The sequence below is a fragment of the Callithrix jacchus genome, chromosome 5, assembly GCF_049354715.1.
Source record: "Callithrix jacchus isolate 240 chromosome 5, calJac240_pri, whole genome shotgun sequence".
Classification (NCBI taxonomy): domain Eukaryota; kingdom Metazoa; phylum Chordata; class Mammalia; order Primates; family Cebidae; genus Callithrix; species Callithrix jacchus.
In genome coordinates, this window is record NC_133506.1 from 90,892,663 (window position 1) to 90,918,805 (window position 26,143).

Here is a 26,143-nt window from a genome sequence, read left to right on the forward strand (position 1 = left end):
GGTGTGGGTGACGAGTGGTGGCCGAAGCAGGGGGACAGCAAGGGACGCTCAGGCGGGGACCATGGCGGACGGCGGGTCGGAGCGGGCTGACGGACGCATCGTCAAGATGGAGGTGGACTACAGCGCCACGGTGGATCAGCGCCTACCCGAGTGTGCAAAGCTAGCCAAGGTGAGGAGAGGCCGGCTGGCTGTTGGCGGGCGCCAGGGGCTGAGTCACGGCGCAGAGCCTGTTTAGGCCTCAGGGGGCCTGCGGGCTGGAGCATGCATTCCCCCCTTTACCTGCTCAGCCCTAGTTGGGACTGCACGAGTGGGAGACCTCAGGTCGGCCCAGCCGGGACTGCGGAGCACGCCCACGCCTATAGCTTCCCAGACCCTCCCGAAAACAGATGATCACTACCCTCTGTTGGACTTAGGGCTCCGTTTTACTTTTGGTCTTTTCTTGGATGTTGTTTAAGTAACGTTTACCTTAGGAGTTTGCCAGAGAATAAGGCCGCTTCAGTGTTCAGGCCAGATCAGAGAGTATCATTCTATTGCTGTTGCCGAATCAATTTATGTCGTTAAATCGTTTATGGATCATGGCTATGTGCCTGGTCTTTGGCTTGGAGAAGAGGCAGGAAAGTGATAGTACAAAGATGAGTAACACAGGACCCTGTCCTTTAGGAGTTGATGTACGTAGTGAATTAGTCAAGTCATGCATGGTGGTGAGGACCATACAAGGGGAAAGTGTTACAGGAACACCGAGAAGGAAGCTATGCATTCTTAATGGTGCCATAAGGGAAGGTTTTACAGGAGGGCTGACATTTGTATTGGGTCTTGAAGAATTAATGAGACTGGGGTGGGGTGGAGTCATTACTGGAGATGGACTACAGAAGTAAAGACAAGTCGGCACTGTAAGAGTTTAACGGGCTTTCCAAACAGCAAGGATGAAGAAAGGTGGTAAGTTGGTACTCTGTATACCTTAGGTTCAGTATGCTTGCTGAGGAGGAGCCATCAATTCATTAAGAGCTTTCTAGCAGCTGGCATAAACAAACATCAGTTACATAAGGGTGGGAAAACTCAGCTGCCCCCAATGCCAGACAGATAACAATAGCTGACATTTGTTGAGTAGTTTCTGCAGTGTCAGGCACTGTGCTTACATGTACTAAGCCATCTGATCCTCACCGCAGCCCTATGCAATAGCTATTATTATTATTTTACAGATAAGAAAACTTGGGCTAGAAAAAGTTGAATAATATGCCCCAAGATCATACAGCTAATAAAGTGGTGACGTCAAGAAGCAAACCCAGGCAGTCCGATTCTAGATTCTGGAGCTTGTGTTTTCATACACCATGCTGTCGTGCCTAGTGAGCCAATTGTAATGAAAACCTGAACTTTTTTTTTTTTTTTTTTTTTTTTTTTTTTTGAGATGGAGTTTCACTCTTGTCACCCAGGATGGAGTGCAGTGGTGCGATCTTGGCTCACTATGACTCCCTGCCTCCCGGGTTCAAGCGATTCTTCTGCCTCAGCCTCTCAAGTAACTGGGACTACAGGTGCCATCACGCCTGGTTAATTTTTGTATTTTAGTGGAGACCATGTTGGCCAGGACTGGTCTGGAACTCCTGACCTAAAGTGATCCATCTGCCTTGGCCTCCCAAAGTGCTGGGATTACAGACGTGAGCCACCGCAGCTGGCCAAAAACCTAAGTACCTGCCCAGAAAAGGAGGCAGTAGCTCTTCACCTTTAGATAATCTTTGCCAATTGGGTATTAAGAGCCTCCTGAGTAGCTGGGACTACAGGCACCTTCCACCACGCCCAGCTAATTTTTGTATTTTTAGTAGAGACAGGGTTTCACCATATTGGGCAGCTTGAACTCCCGACCAGAGCCTGTATTTTTAATCATTCTACTGCCTCTGTGATTGGTGTATGAACACCCTGCATCAGATTGATGGAGTGTTAGTAAAAGTGATACTAGTTGTTGATGATGGTTATCTCTTTGCCTTGTATTCAGGAGCTAAAAATTAATCTTAAGGAGGGCCTTTTCTGAACTGTAAAGATAGGGTATTTAGCAGTTCTTATTATACTGAGGGTTTCTCATTCTCTTTTTAATTATGGCATATTTGGCACATAGTTATTTGAGGACTACTTACATTCTTAAATTGAATGTACCTTTGATTCTCCTTCCTCTTAACCCATTTATGCTGGAGGTTGCAAAATTTTTTTGTGAAAAATCAGACCTTGTTAATGACCTTGAGCAATAGGATATAAGTAACTCCTTATAAGCAAGCTTAGCGGTCTCAAATTCCTGGACTTGAGAGATCCTCCTGCCTTGGCTTCCTGCCTACACACCACTGTACCTGGCTTAATGTCTTTTCATTTCTTTTTGTCACCAGTAGCCTCTTCTTATGGTTAATGTTAAAAATAAAGAGCAAGTAAAATGTACAACAGTTCACATTGTTAGCTTAAACAAAAGAGACCCCTTTAAGGAATAGGTCACTTTAAAAGTTGGACTATGCGGGGGGGCGGGGGGGGGCGGATTGGACTGGCTTTAAATTTCAGCTATTTGTGGTGACTTTTTTGAGACCGAGTTTTGCTTTGTTGCCCAGGCTGGAGTGCAGTGGCATGATTTCGGCTCACTGCAACCTCCCCCTCCCAGGTTCAAGCAATTCTTGTGCCTCAGCCTCCCAAGTAGCGGGATTACAGGCACATAGCGCCATGCCTGGCTAATTTTTCTATTTTCAGCAGAGACAGGGTTTCACCGGGTTGACCAGGCTGGTCTCGAACTCCAGACCTCAAGTGATTCGCCCATCTCCCCCTCCCAGAGTGCTGGGATTATAGGCATGAGCTACCATGCCTGGCTGTGATGACTTTTTATCAGCCTTTTTCTTACTTGTTTAGGTTGTGTAACAAATCATTATAAGATTGGATTCATTTAAGGAATTAAAGGAGGCACAAACAGAACTTACAGATACCCAACATGTATGGATATTGAACAAACTCATTAGTCACTTATGGAATTTACAAGGATTATTTTAATGAGAAAAATGAGTCACATGTTTTACCAGGTTGGTTTTGGATAACTCTAACCATACTGTTCCTTCTGAGTTGAAAGGCAGCATCAAGGAGTTGGAATTTCAGGAAATGTGTGAATAGACAGGAAAAGGAGAAGGATGTTTAGCCATAGGGTAGAACATGGAAGATTGGAAGAAAAGGGTGGGGTGATTTGAAAATTAGAAATTGTATTAAGTGTCCCAAGAAGAACATGAGCTGAGAGCTGGAAAAACAATTGTATTAAATGAATTGTAATTATAAAATAAATGATGGTAGTGTCCTTCAAATAGCACTCAATTGTCAACCATATAATTTGTCACATCCTGCTTATTGTGACAGTAAGAATTAGGAATTGTCAGCCATTAAGATCAACTGAATATAGATCAGGTATGTGCCAATCCATTCAACACATATTATGTGGAGGTTGGTGCAAAGAGAAGTAACAAACAAGGATCCAGCCCTAAAGGAACTTACAGACCACTTAGGAGGTCAGCTGTGTGCATCAGTCACTGATAGAAGGATAAAAGGATGGACCATAGTATCTGCAGAAGCAGTGGCATGTACTTGGTGTGATGCAGCTCACTGAACTGCAGTGATGAACAATATAGACATGCTCCCTGTTCTTACTGAGTTTATATTCTCCTGAGACTAGAAAGACAGTAAACACCCAAATAGAATCCAGTTTGGGGTAATTGCAGAGTAGAGTCAGTAGGGTTGAGTATGAAAGGAAGAGGTGCTAAGTGACTACGGACTTTCAGAGAGCATTATCCAAAAATTCGTTTGTGAGAAAATGACGATACTCCAGATCATGGCTTTAGGCCACTGTGTGATTCTCTTGCGTGTATGATGCAATTCTTTAATACCCATGCTTCTGAATTAGAATACCATATATTAAACCATACGCTAGTGATCATAGTAATGGTAATTGCAAATGTGACAGGTGACTGTCATTAAACAGTATTTTGCATTTTAACTATTTTTACCCTGTGTTTTGTTGCCAGATGGTAACCATAGAGATTACTTTGATTAAAGCAGAAGATGAGATTTAAACGCGTATGGTAGGGGAAGCACTGCACTGTAGTGGAGAGAGCTCTGGACCTTGAGGAAAGAGGCTTGGATCTAGTTGGGCTGATTCCTTTTCGTGCTAAGCAAGTCATTTAAGCTGTTTAGTCCTCAGTCTTTTTAATCTCTAAAATGAAGTGATTGAATTAAATACTCCCTACCAGTCTTTATAGTTCTAAGATTCTTTCATCTTTTAGGATTTATTAGCTTTCAACTTTGGAGAATTTATAGATTTGTTCATTGTTTTTTTTCCTCTGATGAACATTTAGCCAGTATTTATTATATACATTAATCTATAGAACTTTCAGAGAACGGAGAACTAGGGCTCTCCAAAAAGGAAATATTGTTAAAATATGTTAATAGTCACATATTTCAGATTTAATTAAAATAAGTTTAGACAGGGGCTATGTAGCATATATGCTGTGCTGCATGGAAAATTCACGCATGTTTAAAAGTTATCTTGGAAAAATATGGCAGCAGTATTTTAAAAAGTCAAAACATTATTTATGCCCATAATTCAGAAGCTATTTATTTAGTAAGTTTTTTTCATCAGTAGGAAAGGATAGTACTCATGTACCATTCATGAATATCATTAAGGTAAAAAAATTTTTATTTTCGGTTAGAAAAACAATTTTTAAATAATACTCTTCTCATTTCAATTTATTGTCAGAGGTGTTTACATGATAGTTATTAATATAAGCATGTTAAATACATGCATTTTTTTACTTTTTTTGTGTGTGTGACAGAGTCTTGCTCTATTGCCAGGCTGGAGTGCAGTAGCTTGATCTCAGCTCACTAAAACCTCCGCCTCCCGGGTTCAAGCAATTCTCCTGCCCCAGCCTCCCAAGTAGCTAGGACTACAGGCGAGCACCACCACATCCAGATAATTTTTTGTATTTTTAGTAGAGACAGGGTTTTACCATGTTGGCCAAGATGGTCTCAATCTCTTGACCTTGTGATCCACCTGCTCAGCCTCCCAAAGTGCTGGGATTACAGGCACATGCCACCACGCCCAGCTAATTTTTATATTTTTAGTAGAGATGAGGTTTCACCATGTTGGTCAGGCTGGACTCAAACTCCTGACCTTAGGTGATCCACCCGTCCTTGGCCTCCCAAAGTGCTGGGATTAAAGGCATGAGTAACCACACCCAGCCTGCCCAGCTAATTTTTTTACATGTTTTTTAGAGACAGGATCTTGCCCTGTTTTCCAGACTGGTCTCAAATTCCTGGGCCCAAGTGATCCTCCCACCTCAGCCTCCTAAAGTTCTGGGATTATAGGATGTGAGACACCATGCCTGGCCAGTGGTGCAATTTTTGTGCTGTATGTTGGTTTTGGTTTTATCAAAATGTGTGGTTCCTAATAGGATAACTTGTTTAGTCCTGGTGTATTATCATTTATGTTTATATTATTTGAGTTTTATTGTTCCAGTCTCCAAATGCTTATCCCAGGGAGAATTTTTTTTTTTTTTTTGAGACAGTTTCGCTCTTGTTACCCAGGCTGGAGTGTAATGGCGCGATGTTGGCTCACCACAACCTCTGCCTCCTGGGTTCAAGCAATTCTCCTGCCTCAGCCTCCCGAGTAGCTGGGACTACAGGTGCCCGCCACCATGCCCAGCTAATTTTTGTATTTTTAGTAGAGACAGCGTTTCACCATGTTGACGAGGATGGTCTCGATCTGTTGACCTCGTGATCCACCCACCTCGGCCTCCCAATGTGTTGGGATTATAGGCGTGAGCCACCGCGCCTGGCCCAGGGAGAATATTTTATTCTTACATATGAGAGAGGTGTGGTGAGGTTAGTATAAGTTGTCAAAAAGTATATTTCAGTTGGATCAGTATCTACTTAAGAGCATGGCTTTCGGGATAGCATGTATGGGTGTTCTCAGGTGGCCTTCATTTCCTGTAAGCATGATTACTAATTCATTTTTAAAGTCATTGAGAAATTAGAGTTTCCTATCTTTTTTTTTTTTTTAAATTAAGATGGGGTTTCACCATGTTGGTCAGGCTGGTCTTGAACTCCTGACCTCAGGTGATCCGCCCGCCTTGGCCTCCAAAGTGCTTGGATTACAGACATGAGTCACCACACCCCACCGAGTTTCCTATCTTTTAGCATTAGATACTCTTCTTTTTTCTTGGAACTCTATATTTTATTTTATTTTTTATTTATATATTTTTTTGAGATGGAGTTTCGCTCTTGTTACCCACGCTGGAGTGCAATGGTGCGATCTCGGCTCACCGCAACCTCTGCCTCCTGGGTTCAGGCAATTCTCCTACCTCAGCCTCCTGAGTAGCTGGGATTACAGGCACGCGCCACCATGCCCAGCTAATTTTTTGTATTTTTAGTAGAGACGGGGTTTCATCATGTTGACCAAGATGGTCTCGCTCTCTTGACCTCGTGATCCACCTGCCTCGGCCTCCCAAAGTGCTGGGATTACAGGCTTGAGCCACTGCGCCCAGCCCGGAACTCTATATTTTAAAATCTGTTAAAGTAAGTGACTGTAAAGAAATCATTTATTTTTCTACTTTTTTTTTTTTTTTTTTTTTTTTTGAGAGAGGGTCTCACTCTGTCGCCCACTGCAGTGGTGCAATCTTGGTTCACTGCAATCTTCACCTCCCCAGCTCAAGCCAGCCTCCCACCTCAACCTGCAGAGTAGCTGGGACTACAGGTGTGAACCACAATGCCCAGCTAATTTTTGTATTGTGGTATTGTTTTGTAGAGATGGGATTCACCATGTTGCCTAGCCTGGTCTCAAACTCCTGAGTTCAAGATACCCACCCCCCTTGGCCTCCCAAAATTCTGGGATTACAGGCATGAGCCACTGTACCTGGCTTGTTTTTATTTAAAGACACATGTGACTACCACTTAGTCTCTGATTAGAACAGGATCTGCCAGATATAGTGGCTCATGCCTGTAATCCCAGCCCTTTGGGAGTCTGAGGCAGTATGATTGCTTGAGGTCAGGAGTTTGAGACCTACCTGGCCAACATGGCAAAATTCTGTATCTACAAAAAGTACAAAAATTAGCTGGGCGTGGTGGCACACTCCTGTAGCTCCAGCTGCTCTGGAGGCTGAGGGACGAGAATTGCTTGAACCCAGGAGGTGGACGTTGCAGTGAGCTGAGATGGTGCCACTGCACTCCAGCCTGGGTGAAAGAGTAAGACTCTGTCTCAGAAAAAAAGAATAAGATAAACAGGTGTTACCACACTGAGTTGATAAATTAGAATCCAGAACAAAGACTTGGTGTTTTCTCAGGTGTTACATGATTGTTATATATTCTGTTTCTTTTAGGCATTTAAAAATATTAAAAATAGCTTGTGGGCCTCAAGTAGGGAACCACTGACTGATGGAATCCACTGGAGAAGCAAGGACTATCATGAAAGGAGAGAAACAAAAGTAGTTATGGGATGGTCCTTTTCCTCTAGAACAGGCTGTTGATTTTTTCCTTTTCTGTGTCAAAACCATTTCATTTTAGACTAATTATTTGGATTTCATGTGTTGTTTAGTGTTCATTTTTATCTTTTGTTTTAGGAAGGAAGACTTCAAGAAGTCATTGAAACCCTTCTTTCTTTGGAAAAGCAGACTCGTACTGTGAGTAGTTTACAGGGAGAAGCTCAGTTACCATTCATTGGGTTGAATATTGTTCCATTAACTTTCAATATATTTTCATCGTTACAGGCTTCCGATATGGTATCTACATCCCGTATCTTAGTTGCAGTAGTGAAGATGTGCTATGAGGCTAAAGAATGGGATTTACTTAATGAAAATATTATGCTTTTATCCAAAAGACGGAGTCAGTTAAAACAAGTGAGTTCATGATCATGACTGCTTAAAACACAAATGTATTTGTATTTAAATAAGAACTTTTCAAAAGCTCTTCTATAAGTCTGTTTAAAATGTGTTAAGTCAACATTATAACATCCTAGAGTATGTTTTAAAAATCAGTCCATTCTCATAATGATACAACTGTTTTGTTTTTTCTTCCAGTCTTTACGTTTGTATATTTTTTAAAAATTGTGTTATATATTTAGAGTGTTCATACAGCTTTGTTCTATTTTGGTGTCATTACTTTTATTTTTTTCTTATTTATTTATTTACTTATTTTGAGATAGGGTCTCACTCTGTCACCCAGGCTGGAGTGCAGTGGTGTGATTACAGCTCACTGTAGCCTTAACCTCCCGGGCTCAAGGAGTCTTCCCACCTAGCCTCCAAGCAGCTGGGACTACAGGCGTGTGCCACCACACCTGGCCAATTTTTAAATTTTTCATAGAGACAAGGTCTCACTATATTACCCAGGCTGGTCTCAAACTCCTGGACTCAAGTGATCCCTCTGCCTTGGCCTCCCAAAGTGCTGGGATTACAGGCGTTAGCCACTGTGTCTGGCCCCACTTTTATTTTAAATGGTTATGTTATAATTTATCAAGTTGATATTCAGATTTATTTTGTCATACCTCTTTTATTAAACACTTTATGCTGTTTTAAAATATGTTTAATAATTAAATATCATTTCACTGTCATATTATCTTTTTTTTTTTTTGGAAAATAGCTTTTTGAGGTATTACTGATACTCAAAAACTGCGCATATTGACAAAAATTTATCTCCTTGACTAAAGAGCCCTCCTCTTCACAAGGCCTTCACCTTGTCCTATATAGACTTAAATAAATACTAAGATTGTTTCTAACAGCTGAAGGCTGTGTTTCTAGGTTGACTCAAGCCCTGCTTAGAGTGCCTGCCCGAGAAAACTGAAGTCTGCCAAAAGAATAAACTGTTAAACATCTAATCTTTAGTGTATGTGTGTGTGTGTGTGCATGCTCACATGCACTTGCAGAAATAGGGGCTTGAGTCTTGCTACATTGCCCAGGCCGGTCTCCAATTGCTTGGCTTAAGTGATCCTCCCACCTTGGCCTCCCAAAATACTGGGATTACAGGCATGAGCCACTGTTCCCAGCTCTCCAACTTATTTTTGAGGCCATTTTTAGAGAGACCATTTTGCTTATTTTGTTTAGAGATTATTTAAGTTCTCTTTTAGTGTTTTGGTGAAGTTGGATTTTCTTTACTGTTTCCTTATTCTTCTTGAGATATATTTAAATGTTCCCCTATACAAGTAGATTCATTTTTTACATTTTTATCTCATCTTTTAAATGCTGTTTCCTGAGTAGTTTCTGGGTTTTTATTTTTTGCTTTAAATAATAAGAACATTGTAAAAGATGTAGTGGAACAAAAATAGATATATATTGTTCTTGTCCAAATTTCTTATTTTATTCATTAGATTGCTTATAGGGTAAAGATGATATTAAAGTGGGTTAAACTGTTTTTTGCAAAAGTCAGAGTTACTGTAATTGGTTTTGGTTTATTTTTCTTTAGGTAAGTTTACATGCATATAAAAGACAGTGTTGGCTAGGTGCGGTGGCTCACACCTATAATACCAGCACTTTGGAAGGCCAAGGTGAGTGGATTACTTGAGCCTAGGAGTTCAAGACCAGTCTGAGCAATACTGTGAAACCCTGTCTACAAGAAATACAAAAATTAGCCAGGTGTGGTGGCAGGTGCTTATAATCCAGCTACTCAGGAGGCTGAGGCAGGAGAATTGCTTGAACCCAGGAGGTAAAGGTTGCAGTGAGCCCAGATTGTGCCATTGTGCTGCAGCCTGGGCAACAGAACAAGACTGTCTCAAAAAATACACACACACACACACACGCACTCTCTCTCTCTCTCACGCCAGTGTTAAGAATTGGCATATATTTAATTGAGGCAATCTAAAATATGTGAATGTGAAATGTGTGTATGTATGTATATATGTATGTATGTATGTATTTGAGGCAGAGTCTCGCTCTGTTGCCCAGGTTGGGGTGCAGTGGTACTACCTCGGCTCACTGCAACCTCCACCCCCCTGGTTCAAGTACTACTTCTGAGCCTCCCAAGTAGCTTAGATTACAGGCCTGTTCCACCATGCCCGGCTAATTTTTGTATTTTCAATAGAGACAAGGTTTCATCATGTTGCCCAGGCTGGTCTCAAAACTCCTGACCTCAAATGATCCACCTGCCTTGGCCTTTCAAAGTGCTGGGGTTACAGGTGTGAGCCACCACACCCAGCCATGAAATTCAAGTGTGCTTTTTGGTGCCCAGTTGAGTGATTTGAGAGACAATTATTAGACCATCATCTTACTCTATTTTCTAAGAGACTTACTCTCTATGGTACAATTTTGAAAGGGCTCCTTTATTAGAAGTCTTGGGTCAACCTAGATTGAAATCAACACAAATTTATGTTTTATGTAGTATTAGGACAATTCAAAGCACACATCTTAAACTTTAGTTTCTTATGTCATAAGATCTCAGAGCTAGTAGTAGGGGTTGTTGCTTAACCCTTACTTTTTTCCTCCTTTTTTTTTGGACAGTCTTACTCTGTCACTCAGGCTGAAGTGCAGTGGTGCAATTATAGCTCACTGCAGCCTCAATCTCATGGGCTCAAGACATCCTCCCCCTCAGCCTACCAAGTAGCTGGGACTTACAGGCACAAACCATCATGCCCAACTAATTTTTGTATTTTTTGTAGAGATGGAGTCTTGCTATGTTGACCAGGCCTCAAACTCATGGGCTTAAACAATTCTCCTAACTTGGTCTCCCAAAGTGCTGAGATTACAAGCATGAGCCACCGTGCCTGGCCCTGGCCCTGTTACTTTCTAAGTGGAGAAACAGATTTATATGTTAGGTGCTTGGAATGTGAAGAGACATATAGCCTATAGGTCTTCCCCTTGGCAGCCTGTTGGTTAGTAATGTATATAAGTCACAAGTAATCATAGCATTTTTTTTTTTTTTTGAGTTGGAGTCTCTCTCTGCCGTTCAGGCTGGAGTGCAGTGGTGTGATCTTGGCTCACTGCAACTTCTGCCTTCCGGGTTCAAACGATTCTTCTGCTTCAGCCTCCTGAGTAACTGGTATTATAGGCATCCGCCACCACGCCCGGCTAATTTTTGTATTTTTAGTAGAGATATGGGGTTCACCATGTTGGCCAGGCTGGTCTCAAACTCCTGACCTCAAGTGATCCACCCACCTCGGCCTCCCAAAGTGCTGGGATTATAGGTGTGAACCACTGCACCCAGCAATTAGAGCACATCTTTAACAAGTAGTTTTAAGATTGTTTAAAATTGCTACACATACATTAGGCAATGTATAAGTGACACAAGAGTAATAGGATGTACAAAGAAATGTGAAAGGAGGATGAGAATATTTTGGGTTAGATTTATTGGGGAAGGTTTCTTGGAGAGAGAGGACTTTGAGTCTGTCTCACAGCTGGCTAGTGACAACCAGAACTGGAACCAGGCATTCTCCTTTCCCTGTAACATATTAGGTCTCCATAGCTATGGAAAGTGCTTAGGGACTCAGAATGCCTCTGTGACCCACAAAGTCCACTTTTCTTATAATTATTTTTTAACTACAAAATTTTGCTTAAGCAGACTTGGAAAGTAACTTTAAGAAAATAATCTTTTCTGCTGAGCATGGTGGCTCATGCTTGTAATCCTAGTACTTTGGGAGGCCAAGGCAGGCTGATTGCCTGAGCCCAGGAGTTCCAGACAAGCCTGGGCAATGTGGTAAAACCCTGTCAATGCTAAAAATACAAAAAAAAAAATAGCCGGGCATGGTGGCAAATGTCTGTAGTCCCAGCTGCTCAGGAGGCCAAGCCAAGAGAAACGCTTGCACCTAGGAGGCAGAGGTTGCAGTGAGCCAAGATTTCACTGCTGCACTCCAGCCTGGGCAATGGAGCAAGACTCTGTCTCAAAAAAAAAAAAAAAAAAAAAAAATTAATGAAAATAACCTTTTCTTGATTGCTTAATATTAATGCTTTCTATTTATTTTCTGTCACTTGAGCCCAAGGCATCACTCCAACTATAACTTCCTTAATGTCTTGCATATTTTTCAGAGAGCGGTAGGATGGTCACTTCTTATTAGAATGTTGTTAATAGCATCCCCATTGCATTATTAGTGTGTTCATGTACAGTAGTCTCCCTTTATCCATAAGGGATATGTCCAAAAACCCTCTCTGGAGACCAGAAACCACAAATAGTATGAAACTGTATATCCATTATGCTTTTCCTTATTGAGAATTTTCACCTTTTCACTTAAAGGAGGCACTTTATGGCTTCACTTCGGCATATATGAATGGTCAGCATCACCACTCTCGGGCTCTGAGGCTGTTGTGAAGTATAATAAGGGTTGCTTGAGCACAAGCACTGCATGTGAGACAGTGGATCTGGTACCTGAGATGGCTCCTGAGTGACTAGGGTGTGTAGTGTGGAGACACTGGACCAAGGGCTGATTTGAGGGACTGCATTTGATTTCATCACTACTCAGAACGGTGTGCAGTTTAAAACTTACTAATATTTTCAGACCTCAGTTGACCATGGCTAACTGAAACTGGAAAGCAAAACCTTGATAAGTTGGGACTACTGTGGTTATTGTTGTTATTTTTAACCGCATCTGATTTCTGTTCGTGGATTTTTTGCACAGCTTTTAGAATTATCAAGTTGTGTGCACTTCTAGAAATTATAATTAACTTTACAGGGATCATATGTTTTGTGAGATACTAGATGTCCTAGGGCCTTGCACTTAGTGAACGAGTTCTGTTTTATAATAAAACCTTAGCTTTCTGGAATGCCTGGGTCTCTAAATAGCCAGTGTTTCACATAGTTAAAAGTTGAATACTGCTTGTTCTCATTGATAAATGGAAGCTAAACAGTAGGTGCACAGGAGCATAAAGATGATGAGACCCCTGTCTCTACAAAAATACTTTTAAAAATTTGCTGTGTGTGTTGGCACACACCTGTAGTCCTAGCTGCCCAAGAGGCTGAGGTGGGAGGATCACTCAAGCCCAGGAATTTGAGGTAGCAGTGTGCTATGGTCTTGCCACTGCACTCCAGCCTCGGTGACAAAGTGAGGCTCCATGTCATTTAAACAAATTCTTTTTAATTAAAATAAGATGGAAATAATAGACACTGAGGACTCCAAAAGCAGGATGAAAGGAGGTGAGGGTTACCTGTTGTATCCAAAATTACCTTTAGGGTTCCATGTTCACTGTTTGGGTGATGAGTTCACTAGAAGCCCATACCTCACCACTATACAATCTATTCATGAAACAAACCTTCACATGTAACCCCTGAATCTAAAATAAGATAGATCACCTCCATAACAAAAACGTTTAAGCTTCTTAAACATTAAATGTTTTTCATGGAAATCTTTCTAAGACATACTGTTTATTTCCCTGCTGCCTTAACCAAAATATATTTAATGTAATTTCACATTTTCTTAATGTCTCATGGGCCTAATTATTAATGATTATGATATATTGCTTAAACTCTAGATCAGGCACTGGCAAATGACAGGACACAAACCGAATCCCACCTGCCTATTTTTTATAAATAAAGTCATTGGAACACAGCCATGCCCATTTGTTTTTAAGGAGGTCAAGTTGAATAGTTGTCACAGAGAATGTGTGTCCCACAAAGTCCAAAATAATTACTTTGTAAATATTATAAAAATTTACAGAAAATGTTTGCTGATTTGTGACCTAGATCAGAATGTTAGTGCTTAATGTATTCCAGCCCCTAGATATAACATGTGAGGAACTGAAGGGAAGAGTGTCTCTGGCTCTCACGGTCACATCATATTGAGGTGAATTTGGGTGACTGTGACTCTTCTGCACTGTTTTACCTTTTTTTTGCCTCTGCCATTGCCTTTTTCCTCCTCAGTCACAGTTATCTGCAGGTCGTGGCTTCAAGTAGCTGTGGACCTCTGCTTTCTCTTCCCTTTTTGTCCCTTTAATCAGATGCTGTTTCTTCTGTGCTTTCCTGCTTGGCTGCATCTCTGCATCTGAGGTTTTCCTGACCTTTTCTGACTTGTTACGGGGTACTTGGGACTTTTTCGGTATTAGGGAAATTTTGATGTGATGTTCTTTGATGTTTCCAGGTCTAGAGTTGCTTGGGAAGACCAAGTTCAATCATTGCTCTTCCATCAACAAAATACATTATTTTTTTCCTCTGTGAGGAATGTATTTTACTTATGAATGGTTTTTAATATTTTAGGCTGTTGCTAAAATGGTTCAACAGTGCTGTACTTACGTTGAGGAAATCACAGACCTTCCTATCAAACTTCGATTAATTGATACTCTACGAATGGTTACCGAAGGCAAGGTAAATTTTCTGTTGACATAACTCACAATGATACAAACTGTTTTGTCTATATTCAGAGAATCTTAATGTATGTAGATATTTTGTATAAGTATATATTATGTTTATTTTATTTTATTTTCGAGACGAAGTTTCGCTCTTGTTACCCAGGCTGGAGTGCAATGGCGCCATCTCGGCTCACTGCAACCTCCGCCTCCTGGGTTCAGGCAATTCTCCTGCCTCAGCCTCCTGAGTAGCTGGAACTACAGGCATGCACCACCATGCCCAGCTAATTTTTTTTTGTATTTTTAGTAGAGATGGGGTTTCACCATGTTGACCAGGATGGTCTCGATCTCTTGACCTCGTGATCCACCTGCCTCGGCCTCCCAAAGTGCTGGGATTACAGGCTTGAGCCACCGCACCTGGCCCTATTATGTTTATTTTTTAAAGAAATACACAAAAGGTCATCACTTTAATTCAACTAATGTCTTTGTACATCCCTTTCTGCAAATGAATCGATTTAAATAGTGACAGCCATGGTATATCTAGCTTTTTCTAGGTATTAGTCATCGCAGATTTATATTGTGACTTAAAAAAAAATGAATAAAAATTCCACAGGGTCAGAGTGCAGGAGAAGAGCATTTTAGACATAGAGGAAATTATATTCAAAGACACCAAAGTAAGAAATGCGTGATAGTTGTAGGAAGCTGTAATTAGTTTGATATTATTGGAAATAGAGTAAGGAAACTTAAGCATGAAAATTCATTCCCCAGGTGCTTTAGGTTATACTGTAGTCATATTTTTAGTGTTTAATTTGTTGGAAATTGTAAATCTACTAACATTACTTAATAACTACAAAAATGTTAACAACTTTAATACCTAGAAAAATCAGATATTTTTAAAGAAGGTAGTCTTGTATTTAAAGATACATCAGAATTAGAGTATTAATTGTAGACGTTGGACTACATATAACACACTTTTCAAATATTCAAAAGGCACTTTGCAGTTTCTGTGCCATTTATGTAGCTTGTGGTCCTATTATTTGTTAAACATGGTAATTTCTTTCTTTCTTTTTTTTTTTGAGACGGACGGAGTCGGGAGTGCAGTGACGCAATCTCAGCTCACTGCAACCTCCACCTACCAGGTTTAAGCGATTCTCCTGCCATAGCCTCCTGAGTAACTGGGATTACAGGCCCCCACCGCCCTGTTAATTTTTTGTAATTTTAGGAGAGATAGGGTTTCACTATGTTGGCCAGGCTGGTCTCAAACTCCTGGGCTCAAGCAATCCTCCTGCCTCAGCCTTCCAAAGTGTTAGGATTACAGGTGTGAGCCACCACACACAACCTACTTTTAAAATTTTAACACATTTCCGCAGAATTTTGATTGTGTAAATTTCTCATTTGTAGATTTATGTTGAAATTGAGCGTGCTCGACTGACTAAAACATTAGCAACTATAAAAGAACAAAACGGTGATGTGAAAGAGGCAGCCTCCATCTTGCAGGAGCTACAGGTAAGGTACTTTGTTTTAGAATGGGTAAAACTTTGTTTAGTCAGCAGTATTTTCTTTTCTTTTCAATTTTTTTTTTTTTTTTGAGATGGAGTTTCACTCTTGTTACCCAGGCTGGAGTGCCATGGCACTATCTCGGCTCACCGCAACCTCCGCCTCCTGGGTTCAAGCAATTCTCCTGCCTCAGCCTCCCGAGTAGCTGGGACTACAGGCACGCACCACCATGCCCAGCTAATTTTTTGTATTTTTAGTAGAGACGGGGTTTCACCATGTTGACCAGGATGGTCTCGATCTCTTGACCTAGTGATCTACCTTCCTCAGCCTCCCAAAGTGCTGGGATTACAGGCTTGAGCCACCGCGCCCGGCCTAGCAGTATATTCTAATAGAAATATAGGATGAGTATCCCTTATCCAGAATATTTGGGACCAATAATTATATTGGATTTTGATTGAAAGCCTGTGAATGGCATCTTTTTTCATATTTAAAATTGTCATTTCCTCATTAACCATTAAGAAGATGCAAATTAAAACAACAATGAGGTACCACTACATACCTATTAAAATGCCTACAATTTAAACAGTAAAATACTCAGTGCTGATGGGGATGCAAAGCAGCTGGAACTCCTATCCCTTGCTGGTGAGAATGCAAGATGGTGCAGCCACTCTGGAAAACAGTTTGGCAATATACTTGCCATATGATCCAGCAATCCCATTCTTGAGTATTTACCCATGGGAAATGAAAATGTACATTTACATTAAACCAGTCCACAAAACCTGTTCATAATAGCTTTATTTGTGATAGTAAAAAGAATCACCTCAGATATCCTTCAACAGGTAAATAAATACACTGTGGTATGTCTGTACAATGGAATACTACTAAGCAGTAAAAAGAAATGAACTATTGAAGAATGAATCTTACAACTTAGGCCATTATTTAGAGTGAATAAAGACAGCCTCAAAGCAATGTATACTCTATTTGACCTTCTTGAAAAGACAAATTTATAGTGATGGAGTACAGATCATTGGATGTCTTAGAGGGGGCTTATGAGAAAGGGGAAGTATGTGATTATAAAGGGGTAATGTGAGGAAGGTTTTTTGGGTTCTGTATCTTCATTGTGATGGTGGTTACGCAAATCACTACATCTGTTAAAATTCATAGAATTTTTTCTACCAAAGGGGAAAAATCCATTATAAATTGTGATTTTCTAGAGGTAACTAGCTTTTAATTGTCAGCACTCTTCCTATACATATGAAGATTCTTATTATTTAACAAGGGTGAATATTTTAATATCTATTTAATTTTGTTGCAATTTGCAAAATTGCAAAGTATTATAAACTTACTTGGGGAATTACTGTGCTAGGTGGAAACCTACGGGTCAATGGAAAAGAAAGAGCGAGTGGAATTTATTTTGGAGCAGATGAGGCTCTGCCTAGCTGTGAAGGATTACATTCGAACACAAATCATCAGCAAGAAAATTAACACCAAATTTTTCCAGGAAGAAAATACAGAGGTGAGCATATCTCTGACTATATGTTTACTTTAAAAGTATGAAGAAAACCCATAAACCCCAATTTGTTTTGTCAACTTTATTGCAGAAATTAAAGTTGAAGTACTATAATTTAATGATTCAGCTGGATCAACATGAGGGATCCTATTTGTCTATTTGTAAGCACTACAGAGCAATATATGATACTCCCTGTATACAGGCAGAAAGTGAAAAATGGCAGCAGGTAAGAATATATTCATGTAATTGACATGGCTTCTTATTCAGAAGAGTAATTTGCGTTTTTAAATTTTCAAATCTTTTTAACTGCAATAATTAGATGCACTTGTATGGTGCTGGTTTCTATTCAGTGTTGTTTAGTATATTACTGATTCAGTCTAATTGTGGCAATAGTTTAGATTTTGTTTCACTTTCAGAGAAATATAGGGTTCCTGTTTAAAATATGTCCCGTGGGTCACATCTTAATAAAGGTTGCAGTTAAAGACCCGGCATTACTTTGGAAAGTTATTTTACAAAAGCTGTTTTAAAGTGCTTATATATACATTCCACATTTATACTGCCAAATTGTTTTAAGAACTTTTTCTTTATACATTTGTCAAAAATGAATGTCAACAAAAATGTCAGCTAAGGTAGTAATTCAGATTAGCAATGATTTATTATAATAGTTTTGTGAAAACTAAATGCTATAGAAAGACACTATGAACAGGCAGCCTGGCAATATTTTTTCCCTTAGGACTTTAACATACGTAATAGATATGTAGTTATTCCGTGATTGTTCAGTTTTTTTTTTTTTTTTTTTTTTTTTAATTTTTTTATTGCATTTTAGGTTTTGGGGTACATGTGCAGAACATGCAAGACAGTTGCATAGGTACACACATGGCAGTGTGTAATTGTTCAGTTTTTGCCAATGTTTCCATTATGTCTAGTCTTGCATATAACCTTTATTGTACAACTCTTTCAGGCTCTGAAGAGTGTTGTACTCTATGTTATCCTGGCTCCTTTTGACAACGAACAGTCCGATTTGGTTCACCGAATAAGTGGTGACAAGAAGTTAGAAGAAATTCCCAAATACAAGTAAGTACTTTTGAAATTAGCATGATAATATCGCAGTAGAAACTCCATTTTGAAAGAAAATTGGCTAACCTACGTGTATACTTTTGTACTTCATTTTTGGAGATGGAGTTTCGCTCTTGTTGCCCAGGCTGGAGTGCAGTGGTGCCAACTGAGCTCACTGCAACTTCTGCCTCCCAAGTTTAAGCAATTCTCCTGCACCAGCCTCCCAAGTAGCTGGGATTACATGCACCTATTACCACACCCAGCTAATTTTTGTATTTTTAGTACAGACAGGGTTTCACCATGTTGGCCAGGCTGGTCTTGAATTCCTGCCCTCAGGTCATCTGCCCACCTCAGCCTCTCAAAGTGCTGGGATTACAGGCTTGAGCCATCATGCTTGGCCGAAGTGTTAACTTCTTAATTGGTTACTGATAGATTATATTAAAAAATAAAAGTAGAGATGATAAAGTGGTGAAATTTTTTTTAGTATTACATTAGCAATCAACGAGACCATAATATACTTTATTCTACATTGCTTTTCAGGTGGAAGTTTCATATCAGGTCTGCTTTAGCGGCTTTTGTGTAACCATTCGATAGCGTTCCACCACTAGTAGTTTAGAGCTTTGTGATTCTCAGAAAGACACACTTCTGAAAATCTGTTATATAAAATAGACTTGCTTCATCATAAGCACAACAGGCTCTTATTTCTTTGTTTCATGAGTACATTTACAGTGTTATTTCAGAAATTGACAGTGCAGAAGAGAGCAGAGTGTTAAGTGGGAGAATGCTGTATTCTGAACTACTGTGGGAAAAAAAATGCTAATAAAATTGGTAAAATAAATAATCAAATTGTGTCTCCTAAATAAAATTGAACAAAAACAGTCTGTTGATTTTTTTGAACTTTGCTGTTATATTAGTTAATACTTAATTTTTACAGATTTGGAATATTAAGATGTATCCAATTTGCAGGGATCTTTTAAAGCTTTTTACCACAATGGAGTTGATGCGTTGGTCCACACTTGTTGAGGACTATGGAATGGAATTAAGGAAAGGTTCCCCTGAGAGTCCTGCAACTGATGTTTTTGGTTCTACAGAGGAAGGCGAAAAAAGGTGGAAAGACTTGAAGAACAGAGTTGTTGAACATGTAAGAATCTGGCATAGAAATGACAACTTTTATTTTAACCTTTAGCCAATTTACTTTTTAGAATTACACTTCGGCAAATTTGAGCATAAACTATTTTATTTTTCACATTTGAGAATTAAATCTTCATTTTAGATGGTATGTCTTTAATTCTTTACTTAGGATTTTTTTTTATGCCCAGTGTAGTGTGATATAAATTTGGTGTTCAAATGTTTACATTTCCAAAAGCATATTGGAATGTATCTCACTCGTCTTGGTTTTTTTCCCTATTTTTGGCTTTTCAGAAAAGATGGCTATATTTTAGCATGCTTTATTTGAGAGAACCTCTCAAGAATCCAAAATTTTATAGCATGTAAACCAGACAGAATTTCCCAAGAATAGGGGCAGGAGGGTGTTTCTCCCCAGTGTTCACTCGCTAGTCTTGGAAACAGGTAGCATGTCTTAAACCTGAACTTTGATCTTAGGTTATCGCTGCTGTTATGTTGTATTATGTTACCATTCACTCTTTCACATAACAAACATTGATTGTGAGCCTTCTATGTGCCAGATGCTGTACAAAGTGCCAGGGCACACAGGAGAATAAGATATTACTCTACCTTTAATAAGATTAAAAATGATAGGGAAAGATGTACTTATAAATAAAAAGTATCAGATATTGTAGTACACATATAGAGAGCGGAGTGAGACTTACGGGAAACTTGGGTATTTCTGCATGGAGGAATGATCAGGTTGAAAGAATTGTTGATTGAAGTGAGGCTTCTAAGAGGAGTGTGAGGTTATCTGGCAGACAAGGACGGGAGGACAGCCTGAGCACTAAGTCCCTCTGAGAGTGAATGTGGAGAAAGCATTTGGAGAGAGATGAGACTAGAGAAGACTAGCAAAGTGAGAGAGAGATGGAATTCAACTAAGGCAGTACCGAGGAATTAAAGAGTGCATGGAATGGGATCAATAGGATGGAAAGGAAATCAATAGGATTTCAACAAGGAAGGAAATCAATAGGATGCAGCCTTTGATTAGACTTAAAGCATGAAGGAAAAGGTTAGATTTAAAGGAAAAAGAAAAGCGAGTGGAAGAATGCTTCTCATGCTTTCTGATGTGTTGGTGTTGCCATCAGCCCCGATAGAGACAGGAGAAGATGCAGCTTCTTCAAAGATGAGTACATTTTTTCCCCACTGTTCCCCCACCTTTTTTTGAGTGCTATTGTTAATACTACTACCAATAAGAATAGTAAAGGGGAGTCTCTGTGTCTTAACTTCAACACCATCTCCAGTGAAAATTTAGAAATTTAATATGAAGCTACCTTTAAGTCATTGGAACAGTGGTAAAGTGATGATTACATGAAATGATATCCAATCTTTTTTTTTTCTTTGAAAGTGAGCTCACATGCTGATCGGTAGTGGGATTGTGCTTTTGAATAGCCACCGCACTCCAGTCTGGGCAACATAGTAAGACCCAGTCTCTTAAGAAAGTGAGAGTCAGTTTAGCTCTGTCATCCATACTGGAGTGCAGTGGCTATTCACTATAACTTTGAACTCCTGGGTTCAAAGGATCCTTCCACCTCAGCTTCCTAGGTAGCTAGGACTGTAGGCATGCACTACCATATTCAGCTAATTTTAAAATTTTTTTGTGGGGATGGGGTCTTTTTTTTTTTTTTTGAGACGGAGTTTTGCTCTCGTTACCCAAGCTGGAGTGCAATGGCGCCATCTCGGCTCACTGCAACCTCCGCCTCCTGGGTTCAGGCAATTCTCCTGCCTCAGCCTCCTGAGTAGCTGGGATTACAGGCACACGCCACCATGCCCAGCTAATTTTTTGTATTTTTAGTAGAGACGGGGTTTCACCAGGTTGACCAAGATGGTCTCGATCTTTTGACCTCGTGATCCACCCGCCTCGGCCTCCCAAAGTGCTGGGATTACAGGCTTGAGCCACTGCGCCCGGCGGGGATGGGGTCTGGATCTCCTGGCCTCAAGCAGTCCTTCCACCTCAGCCTCCCAGAGTGCTGGGATTACAGGTATGAGCCCCTGTACCCAATCTCCAAACATTTTTTAGATTTTAGCCTTTAAAACATTTTTGTTAAAATTAGAAAAGCTTAACTGTAGATTCTTGCACTCAGAAAAAAATATTTCAGTACAATTATAATTATTAACTACGAATTTAGTGATAGGCATATATTTTGACTATATGTTTAAAGAGCTATGTAGAATACTCAGAGTAATTCACAAATAACTGCAGAAACCAAAATATCTGTATTTAGTTTTGTTATTGAGGATTAGAATCACCTTTGCTCCAGGGATGGGCTATAGAAAAATAAAAGCTCTGAGTCTAACATTTCAAGTAAACTTACTTGGATATGAAAATAAATGGACTTTTAGAGTTACTGACAAATGTTATGTATTCTCCCTGTTCTCTGTCCTTTCCCCAGAATATTAGAATAATGGCTAAGTATTATACTCGGATAACAATGAAAAGAATGGCACAGCTTCTGGATCTATCTGTTGATGTAAGTAGTAAACATAAACTTTGAGTTATTTGTAGTTATTCCTTTAGAATATTGACTTGTAAAGGTTGAGTAAGGAAATCAGTTTTATTTACTTTTATGTTTAGGTAATAGAATTATAGAAAGTTTCCCAAGCTGTCTTGAGTACCAAAAAATAACCTAAGTATCAGGTGATCCAAGAGTCACTTGTAGCGGTATTGTCTTCAGGTCTCCGTTTCGTGTTGACAGAATGCACAGCATACAAAGAGGAGTTAACCGAAGTGTACAGTAATGGCCTGAAAAGCCATGTCTATCATCAGAAGGAGTTGTGACAGTTTAGGTGGTAAGAATGATGGAACATTAGAATTGGAAGGTTTGCACCTTGATCACCTCATCAGCGCTTGTCACTTAGGAATGAGAGTACCAGAGTCCTTAGAAGTCAACTGTCTTGTCCATGGCTACGTAGTTGCCAAGTGGGAGAGCGTATATTCTAACTCAGCATTTCTGGAAGCAAATTAACTTTACCATGCTGCCTTTTAAGGGGAAACTGTAGAAAAGGGAGTAGACCAGCTTGCTGTTGGCATGGATACCAGCAGTATTGAGTTTGCAGGGAGGCAGATTCAAACTCACCCCTGACTGAATCTACTGAGATTCTATTGATTCCCTAGAATATCAGTAAAATAAGTACAGTAAGTCAACAGTTGCTAATTCTTTTTTTTTTTTTTTTTTTTTTTTTTTTTTCCTGAGGCAGAGTCTTGCCCTGTCACCCAGCCTGGAGTGCAGTGGTGCGATATCAAGTCACTGCAACCTCCACCTCCCAGGTTCAGGCGATTGTCCTGCCTCAGCCTCCTAAGCAGCTAGGACTACAGGTGCATGCCACCATATCTGCTAATTTTTGTATTTTTAGTAGAGATGGGGTTTCACCATGTTGCCCAGGCTGGTCTTAAACTCCTGACCTCATGTGATCCACCCACCTTGGCCTCCCAAAGTGCTGGGATTACCGTCGTGAGCCAGCACACCCAGCTGAGCAGTTACTAAGTCTTAAACATGAATTTTTAGCCCTGCATATTCTTGGATAAAGAGTTTAGGAAATGCTTTTTGAAGTTTTGTATATCGTCTGTAATTTATCCTGTCTTAATTCAATTCGTCTTTCTCTCTTGCAGGAGTCTGAAGCCTTTCTCTCAAATCTAGTAGTTAACAAGACCATCTTTGCTAAAGTAGACAGATTAGCAGGAATTATCAACTTCCAGAGACCCAAGGATCCAAATAATTTATTAAATGACTGGTCTCAGAAACTGAACTCATTAATGTCTCTGGTTAACAAAACTACACATCTCATAGCCAAAGAGGAGATGATACATAATCTACAATAAAGGTCTTAATGCTTTTAGAAAACAGTTAAAATTGGAAGTAATTAAAAAGAAAAAAAGACTGTTATAATGGTGTATATGTTGGGTTTTTTTCTAAGCTTCTTTGTCTTAAATTTTAAAATAGTGAGTATGTTTGAGACTCCCTTTGTCCTTTCAGTTCCCTGAGTTCATTTTTAACTTTGCATTTGCAATTGGTGCAAAAATACACATTTCTGTCGTCTGAATACACAAAAATTGTGTAATAATTTACCCAGATATGTTTTTCTATTTGAAACCTTTTTAGCTACTGTTTGTTTTCATTCAACTAACAAACATATTACAATAAAAAGCAGTATATACACATTTCCTTTCTACAGTTACCTCTGATTCCAAACATTTTATGGGGTGATTTGACAAGTGTTTTTTAAATAAAATAAATTTCGTTGTCAAGCTATCAATCATTTAGTAGAATAGAAAAGCAACATAGAGCACACAAGAACATTCGGGATAGAGTTGTGTTTTGTGAAGAATTTGTGTTTTGATCCTGTGGCTGAAAGTCTAGACTGAGTGTGTATGCAGCAATCTGGTAAGCTGTAGAGGTTGTTTTTTTGAGTCAGACTGCTTCCAATCACAGTAGATTGATTGCTTTCAGCCCTCATCCTCTGGCAGTCCTGTCAATAGGGATAGTGACTGCTTTTTTTTTTTCTCCCTTTCCCCCTTTCTTTGTATTTTGCATGGGTTTCAATTTAACATAAAGTTGTTTTTATAAGGCTTATTTGAGGCTTTAACTTTTAAGTCTAAGTACATCATTATTGTTCCACATTTATTATTTTTGTAGGAACTTTAGTTCCATTTTATGAACACTGGATAATCTAATGCTTTAAAAAATGGCAAAAAGAAAGACTTCAGGCCTCCCTCATAGTAACTGGTATAGCATTAAATATTTTCAGAGAATTAAAAGTAGCTTACTGTCAAAGAAACAATCTGAGATCAATTGGTACAAACATTTTGCAAGTGTTTTTTAAATTTGATTTATTTTGGAGAAAATAAAAAAACAGAAGGTTATTTAAAATGATGCTTAAATGAAGAAAGTGTGAAGTCTACTTTAAAAAAATTCAAATGAAGAGAAGAGAAACCTAAACATTCTAGAAATGGTATTTCTCCTAATTAATTTTCCACTTAATGGAAAATTATCAATTGTCCTGTTTCATGATCACAGGACTGAAGACAATTGTGGGATATCTGTCATGTTTATGCTGTGAGTCATTGCAAATAATGACATAGTACTAAAGTAATCTAATTTTTTTCTTTGGAAGTTCAATGCATTGGTCACATTAATAACATTAACATCTGCTATCACTTATCTTTTAAAAACTAACCAAAAAAGACCAGGTGAGATGGCTCACACCTGTAATCCCAGCGCTTTGGGAGCCCGAGGTGGCCGGATCACCTGAGGTCAGGATTTTGAGACCAGCCTGGCCAACATGGTAAAACCTACTAAAAAAAAAATTTAAAAGTAAGCCAAGCGTGGTGGTGCTCACCTATAGTCCCAGCTACTTGGGAGGCTGAGGCAGGACACTTGCTTGAACCTGGGAGGTGGAGGTTGCAGTGAGCCAAAATCATGCCATTGCACTCCACCCTGGGTGACACAGGGAGACTCTGTCTCCAAAAAAAAAAACAAGTTTAGAAACAGAAGTTCACACTAACAGAGAATGGTTTTACTTTTCCTTTGAATGAAAAGGCTAGAAGATGAAATTATGTATTGTTAATTTGTAAACAAAATTGAAGCTAATTTGAAACTAGCTTCCCATTAACTTCCATCTTTCTAGGGACTCATTACCTTTGGGCTTGTCAAACCTGGACTATTTGGACAAATACATTGCTAGAGATTGCAAATATTCCTCCTGTTTTATTTATTTATTTATTTTTTGAGACAGTTTCACTCTTGTTGCCTCGGCTGGAGTGCAGTGGTGTATCTCAGCTCACTGCAACCTCTGCCTCCTATGTTCAAGCGATTCTCCTGCCTCAGCCTCCCAAGTAGCTGGGGTTACAGGCACATGCCACCATGCCTAGCTGATTTTTGCGTTTGTAGAGACTGGGTTTCATTATGTTGGCCAGGCTGGTCTCGAAATCCTAACCTCCTTAGGTGATCTACCCACCTTGGCTTCCCAAAGTGCTAGGATTATAGGCGTCAGCCACTGCACCCAGCCTGTCTTTGGTCTTAATTTAACACACCCTCACACTAGACTCTTTGTGTATGATTCAGTGCCATTTGTAACAGTCCCAGTGACCAAATCGCAATCAACTCCATCAGCTGTTCATCCATTTCTTGTTTTTTCCTGTCAAACTAATCAAGCAAACTTATGAGGTATTTACCAATTTATTTTCTAAGTATTACAAAATAATTCATTAGCATAAAGTACAATAGTAAAATATCTGAGTTGTGCGGAAACTCAATTAATCCTGTTTTACATTTCAGACCTAAAGCTGGCAATCATGAAAAGAAGCACTTTGTTTTAAATATGGAGAAGATAACACTTGACTCAATTTCATTGTCATTAGTGTATTAACCAGCAGGAGAGGTGATGAGCCATTTTTTAAAAAACAAAATCTTTTCTTTCCATATTTTTTTATTTTAGAGTTCAATAGCTGTTTCTATAATTATCCTCAATTTTCTGTCATATGTTACCGAATCTGAAAAGCTTATCTTTAAAATTCATACAGTTCCATTCTATCTCTTGTAAGTGTTAAATGTATGATAAAAGTACATATTTTAAATTGTTTTCAGCTCTTGGATATAGCAGCAATAAAAACACTAATTTGTGGGTATTTAAGAAAACCTGGAGAATAAACTCATACTTTAAAAGATCA

General features: G+C 39.3%; 1 protein-coding gene across 2 annotated transcripts; it reads left to right on the forward strand.

Moving 5' to 3' along the window:
* PSMD12 (proteasome 26S subunit, non-ATPase 12) lies at nt 1–26,143 on the forward strand. 2 transcript variants are annotated; one of them, XM_035300504.3, is made up of 11 exons: nt 1–169; nt 7,617–7,676; nt 7,764–7,892; nt 14,161–14,268; nt 15,651–15,755; nt 17,113–17,262; nt 17,348–17,482; nt 18,218–18,330; nt 19,279–19,453; nt 21,870–21,947; nt 23,087–26,143. In XM_035300504.3, the coding sequence occupies exons 1-11, from the start codon at nt 62–64 to the stop codon at nt 23,294–23,296; spliced, it is 1,371 nt and encodes a 456-aa protein (XP_035156395.1). In that variant the 5' UTR covers nt 1–61; the 3' UTR covers nt 23,297–26,143. The 2 variants fall into 2 exon arrangements, with proteins under 2 accessions (XP_035156395.1, XP_035156396.1); XM_035300505.3 differs by lacking the exon at nt 14,161–14,268.

Bases quoted from the DNA above. Each gene is read 5' to 3' on its own strand.
- PSMD12 (XM_035300504.3), top strand. From the start codon at position 62: ATGGCGGACGGCGGGTCGGAGCGGGCTGACGGACGCATCGTCAAGATG. The intron at 7,677-7,763 runs GTGAGTAGTTTA...TCATCGTTACAG, and splicing joins TGGAAAAGCAGACTCGTACT to GCTTCCGATATGGTATCTAC. The intron at 21,948-23,086 runs GTAAGTAGTAAA...TCTCTCTTGCAG, and splicing joins TTCTGGATCTATCTGTTGAT to GAGTCTGAAGCCTTTCTCTC.